Source organism: Rosa rugosa, chromosome 4, assembly GCF_958449725.1.
Source record: "Rosa rugosa chromosome 4, drRosRugo1.1, whole genome shotgun sequence".
NCBI lineage: Eukaryota > Viridiplantae > Streptophyta > Magnoliopsida > Rosales > Rosaceae > Rosa > Rosa rugosa.
The window spans coordinates 49,714,796-49,720,795 of record NC_084823.1 but is presented as its reverse complement, the minus strand read 5'-3'; the positions used below and the strand labels follow the sequence as shown (position 1 = coordinate 49,720,795).

Genomic DNA, 6,000 nt, shown 5'->3' with positions numbered 1-6,000 from the left:
GATTAAGACAATGCAGAAAATGACGTACAGATACCTAAAAGGCTATCAGCTGGGTATATATATATACATACATACACACACTTTCCAATTACAGCCTAGATGTAATAAAAATAAGTCACCGCCTAGAGGAACCAAAGCATCCGAAATTCTCGGAGGGTGACAGCTTGGAATTTAGTGTGTTTCTTTCAAGAGTGACATCTTATCGTCCAAATTCTTGTTTTTCATGTTGTCTCTGCTTTGTAAACACCGTCAACAAGAAAAACTGGTTTTCGGCTATAAAAGCCGTTCTTGCTTGGGATTAGGGTCTTTCAGAGCGTTATTGAAAATCTTTTGTAGAAAGCAAAGTGGGAGAGAAGGATAATCGAATGAGTGGCCTTGAACTCTTTGGTCTTAATAATCATTCATCTATGGCTTGCTATTCTTATCCCTACATGTCATCACTTGAGGAGGGCAGTGCTAATGATTCTTCCTTGGTCAACCCCTATTCGGATCATGAAAGCCGGGACCATAAGAAGCTGAAAAGGACTCTAAGTATTGCGGACTCAGTGTCGAGTAATAGCAGTATCAACAGCAGCATTATCAGCCGCAGCAGCAGTACTAATAGCTTGACCACCTTGCCAAGGCTTCATTTCCGGGATCATATATGGACTTACACACAAAGGTACCTTGCAGCTGAAGCTGTTGAGGAGGCGGCAGTGGCTATGATCAATGCCGAGGAAAATGGAGCTGAACAAGAAGATGGAACTGCTGATGGCATGAGGCTTGTTCAGCTGCTCATTGCTTGTGCTGAAGCTGTTGCTTGCCGCGACAAGTCACATGCATCTGCTTTACTATCCGAGCTGCGTGCCAATGCTTTGGTGTTTGGCTCTTCGTTCCAGCGCGTGGCGTCTTGCTTTGTCCAAGGCCTAGCCAGCCGGCTAGCCTTGGTTCAACCGCTCGGGGCAGTTGGTTTTGTTCCATCAAAATTGAATGCGAAAGATTATGCTCTAATGGACAAGAAGGAAGAGGCATTGCGCCTTGTTTATGAAATTTGCCCACATATTCAATTTGGTCATTTTGTGGCCAACTCATCAATATTGGAAGCCCTTGAGGGAGAGAGTTTTGTTCATGTGGTAGACCTTGGGATGACCCTCGGTCTGCCACATGGCGATCAGTGGCGAGGCCTGATCCAAAACCTCGCTACACGCGCAGGCCAGCCACCAGTGTCGCGCCTTCGGATAACTGGTGTTGGTCTGTGCGCTGACAGATTGCTAATTATAGGAGAAGAGCTTGAGGCTTATGCTGACAACTTAGGAATAAATCTGGAGTTTTCTTGTGTAGAAAGCAACTTGGAAAACCTGAAGCCTGAAGACATCAAAATTTTTGAGGGTGAAGTACTAGTTGTCAATAGCATTCTTCAGTTGCACTGTGTGGTGAAAGAAAGCAGGGGAGCTCTCAATTCAGTTCTGCAGATGATTCATGAGCTCTCGCCAAAAATCCTAGTTCTTGTTGAGCAGGACTCTAGCCACAATGGACCCTTTTTTCTTGGGAGGTTTATGGAAGCATTGCATTACTACTCTGCAATATTTGACTCACTAGATGCAATGCTTCCCAAATACGACACGAGGCGTGCCAAGATGGAGCAATTCTACTTTGCTGAGGAGATCAAGAACATCATCAGCTGTGAGGGACCAGCACGAGTGGAGAGGCATGAGAGGGTTGATCAGTGGCGCAGGAGGATGAGCCGTGCCGGGTTTCAGGGTGCACCGATTAAGATGATGGCTCAAGCAAAGCAGTGGCTAGGGAAGAACAAGGTTTGTGAGGGCTACACTGTTGTGGAAGAAAAGGGTTGCTTGGTTCTTGGTTGGAAATCAAGGCCTATTGTTGCTGCTTCTTGCTGGAAATGCTAATTGAATTTAAACCTTTCGCTTCCGAAATCTCCCAAGTAACAGTTCAAATATAAAGCAAAAATACCAAAAAGAAGGGAAGATTTCCCCTACTCACATTTCAGCATTTGTTCCAATAATACAATCCAGGATTCTTGGAGTGCAGACTGGGTGACTTTGTTTTCTGTGTCATACGGGCTGCAAAGAATAAGTGAGTTTGAGTTTCAATTTGAGCCGTTTGGGTGATTAAACAGTTGGAATAAAGAGGAAGCCTTGGTGGTGTGGTGTGCATATAATAGGCTGATTTGTATACTTTGTTTTTGCACATAAGCTAAACTTAATTATTTTTTGGTACAAAGGAGGATTGACTTGGTGAATATGAAAACAAGTGATCTCTCCCACTGGAACTACAAGGCTCATAGACTGAATTCAATTGTACATATTGACACTCATTGGATTTTTTATTTTGAAGTTTCTACCTTGTCTATCTGAAGCCCAGCTTCAATTGTTATATGCTTCAGAACAATCTCCATGCTTTAGATTTCAATGCAAATAGAGAGGAAATGCTTTAGAATCTACATCATTATCATATCTTTTCCACATCAGATTAGACTTGCCCTACTTCATATGACACAGTAAGATTCTATAACATCACTCACCCAGAAATTATACCGAAAGTATACGAAGAGGAAGTGAACTATGCGGAAGAAAAAAATGGGAGGCAGTTTTGATTTTGTTAAGCTAAGCCAAAATTGGAGTTGAAATGACAATATTTGACATGAATAACAAAAGTTAACAACTTTTTCTTTTCTTTTTGTAAATGGTACGAAGTTTTAAAATGTTTATAAGAAGCTTATTTTTTAGAACATCTAACTTTAGTGGTTAACAGTATTTATCTTTATATCGAAAAATGAAACTCGATTATTCTTTCCAAAATCAAAACTGATCTCAAAGTGTTGAACTTTGGTCTTTGATTATAATATTCAAATTGACAATCACAGCTCACTCCTGTAAGATACAACTTATGAAGGTTCTACTTTCTGTTTCTCTTTAGCCAGCAAGCTTCAATTGGTCTATGACAATCACCTTGCTTAAGTTTCCAGTGCAAGTAGAGAGGAAAATGCTTTACAATCAATTTCATCTCCACATCTTTTCCACTGTCAAATTACACTTGCCATGCTACACAAAACAGAGTTAGATTCTGTAACATCATCCACCCAGAAATCACACCCAAAGTTTACTAAGAGGAAGTAAACTATGTGGAAGAACAATCCATTTTTGTATATGTTAAGAAGCTAAGCCAATTAAAATTGGAGTTGCAACGGCATTACTTAGCACGGATAACAAAAGCTCTAAACCACGTTTTTTCTTAAAAATATTAAGAATTTTACAAACTTCTGAAGTGTTTATCATATGCTTATGAGAGTATGTAGCTCTAGTGGTTAAGAGCATTTATCTTTATTCTGTAGAATGAAATTCGATGCCCTCTCTAACTACTACTTGATATCCAAGCTCAACTGTATTTGAAGCTATCACATAAATTTTGGCATTATTCGATGGGTATATTCACAGCAAAAATTCCTTTTTACAGAATTTTTTTCTTTCACAAAATAAAATAAAATAGAAGCTAAACAAAATGCATTATATATTTAAGGAATAGTTTGGACTTCGGATAGAGAGAGAGAGAGAATGAAGACCGTGGCAGTGTTTGGCGGAGCAAGTCCGAGTTTTTCCTCATCCCTTCAACGCTGTTCTTCATCAACCCAGAAAACAAGTCCCACCTGCTTATCCTACGCCCACCCCAACTCTAACCTGCGCACCACTCACCACAAGCTTGCAGCATTCCCTTCAAAGTCCCATCTTTTTTCCTATTTCCAACCTCGTCCTCATGCTAAAACCCCCGCCAAACCTCGTATCTTCCTCCCACACTTGGTTGCTTCCCTGGTTTGTTTCTACCCTTCTTATCTTTTTCATTGGAAGCTCTTTGATTTTGGTTTAGTTTAATAGAGACCCAGGTCAAATTTATTGACATTTTTTAATGGGTGTTTGTGATTTCAGGAACAGGTTGAGGAGACATACATTATGGTGAAGCCTGATGGTGTTCAACGTGGCCTTGTAAGCCCTTCTCTGTTTTAATGTGTTCACTTTTGACAATTCTGTGTCGTGTTTGTGGAAATGTATGTTGGGGAATTGGAAAGACTGAAGCTTTGAATTTGATTGACACTAATTAGTGGACTGGGATTTAGAAAGACTTGAATTTTGTTAAAGCAGTGAAGTTCTGTATTAGTATCCTTACTTGGTTTTTCTGTCTGGATTGAATTGGTTTAGGTTGGAGAAATAATCTCAAGGTTTGAAAAGAAGGGATTTAAACTGACAGGCTTGAAGCTCTTCCAGTGCCCCAGAGATTTGGCAGAGGTATGTCATTTTCAGAATTCTGGTAATTGTGTGTGTTTTACACTATTTCAGTCACGTATCATACTGAACATATTTTTGCTTTTCAAACCCAAGCAGAGAAGAGTTCAGTTTAAAAGATAAAAGCTTTTATTGTGTTGTGGAGATGCCTTAATGGCTTATGAGATTCAATGGTTCATTTAGTCTGGGTTATGTGTTTAATCTCTAGACACATTTAACTTTATAATTTCATTTAGTGTCAGGAATTTGATACAATGTGACTTTGTGAATTCTGACTCTTTCTGCACCTTTTGTTGTTTCCAGGAGCATTATAAGGATCTCAAGTCAAAGTCCTTCTTCCCTAAGTTGATAGAGTACATTGTATCTGGCCCAGTTGTGTGCATGGTATGATTCACTCTCCTGTTTTTGTGTTTCATGGAAATTAATGATAATAAAGTACATATTAGATGTCACTGATCATGATGTTATGCTCCTAAGGCATGGGAGGGTGTTGGCCTTGTTGCATCAGCACGCAAGTTGATAGGGTCTACAGACCCTCTTCAAGCTGAACCAGGAACTATTAGAGGAGATCTTGCTGTTCAAACAGGAAGGTTGGGCCCTTTACCCTATGAGATTTAACCAATGATTTGTGCAATATGATTTTGTTTCACTTGATGGCATTTGAGTTCTAATGAGACACTGTTATATGAAATGAAATACAATTTGCAGGAATGTGGTTCATGGGAGTGACAGCCCTGAAAATGGCAAGCGTGAAATAGGTAAGCATGCAATTTTGGTATCACTTATTCAGAATAGCTTTTTTCTACTGCCTTACTACTCATCCTCTCATGAGAGGGGTAAAGAGAATTTTGTCTTGGTATCCAAGTATCGAACATTGTGCCCTTTCATGGCTGAAATGCATCTATATTTTGTACTTATCTTTACACGAAGCTGAACACTAAAGTTCATGTAGTTAGTGATGATTTGCTAGGTTTCACTTATCTGACTTGGCAAATCATGAGAACTATTGTTTATATGTGTAATAGGGTTTGAATGAGTTACTTTATTGAAGGTTCAGTTGTTTGAGATCAAGATGCAGTAACTTCTAGTTCACTACGGGTCTGAAATAATTTGGTGCAGTGACAAAATAGATATGATGTGGTTCTCAAGTTTTAGTTGTGGAATTTTACTCGAGAAACAGTGGAGCAACAGTTTCTGAAATGAAAATAATAGCCCTGAGGTGTTTTACACAAGAAAATTACTTCTATTTTTCAACCTTCTATGATTTTGTTATGATGGTGTTTTTTTTAGTAATGTTTACATATATATAGATGCATCTCTTTATTGATCAACACGGCTCCTCTTTAACTCTCCCACTTACATGTCTCATAAATTGTTTGCACTCTGCAGCTCTATGGTTTAAAGAAGGTGAAGTATGCCAGTGGACATCAGCTCAAGCACCATGGTTGAGAGAGTGATTTTCACTGAATGCTCAATTCTAGCTAGGGATGCAATTTTGAAAAAGTTTTTTGAGCACCTGTATCTTCATGCCGTTTATATATGTAATCTTAGATGGTTCAATAGCCCTTCATGAATAATCATATTAAATATGTGATTTTTAACAGGCCTCCCAATAAATGTTTGTTTCTTGTATCAATTCTTGATTAATGAGAATGACTCATATTTGAACAGATTTCTCCAGTGGATTTACCAATTCTACACCTCATTGATATAAATGACAATG

At 39.0% G+C, this 6,000-nt stretch overlaps 2 protein-coding genes across 2 annotated transcripts; both read left to right on the top strand.

The window, feature by feature from the left end:
• The first annotated feature begins 327 nt into the window (after positions 1 to 327).
• On the top strand, positions 328 to 2,443 carry LOC133746497 (GRAS family protein RAD1-like). Its single transcript, XM_062174670.1, has one exon. The coding sequence runs from the start codon at positions 366 to 368 to the stop codon at positions 1,887 to 1,889; it is 1,524 nt and encodes a 507-aa protein (XP_062030654.1). The 5' UTR covers positions 328 to 365; the 3' UTR covers positions 1,890 to 2,443.
• Positions 2,444 to 3,521: 1,078 nt separating this feature from the next.
• On the top strand, positions 3,522 to 5,949 carry LOC133744728 (nucleoside diphosphate kinase 2, chloroplastic). Its single transcript, XM_062172788.1, has 7 exons — positions 3,522 to 3,809; positions 3,924 to 3,980; positions 4,194 to 4,280; positions 4,581 to 4,661; positions 4,755 to 4,867; positions 4,986 to 5,035; positions 5,667 to 5,949. The coding sequence occupies exons 1-7, from the start codon at positions 3,555 to 3,557 to the stop codon at positions 5,732 to 5,734; spliced, it is 711 nt and encodes a 236-aa protein (XP_062028772.1). The 5' UTR covers positions 3,522 to 3,554; the 3' UTR covers positions 5,735 to 5,949.
• Positions 5,950 to 6,000: the final 51 nt, after the last annotated feature.

Bases quoted from the DNA above. Each gene is read 5' to 3' on its own strand.
- LOC133746497 (XM_062174670.1), top strand. From the start codon at position 366: ATGAGTGGCCTTGAACTCTTTGGTCTTAATAATCATTCATCTATGGCT.
- LOC133744728 (XM_062172788.1), top strand. From the start codon at position 3,555: ATGAAGACCGTGGCAGTGTTTGGCGGAGCAAGTCCGAGTTTTTCCTCA. The intron at 3,981-4,193 runs GTAAGCCCTTCT...GAATTGGTTTAG, and splicing joins ATGGTGTTCAACGTGGCCTT to GTTGGAGAAATAATCTCAAG. The intron at 4,868-4,985 runs GTTGGGCCCTTT...TACAATTTGCAG, and splicing joins CTTGCTGTTCAAACAGGAAG to GAATGTGGTTCATGGGAGTG.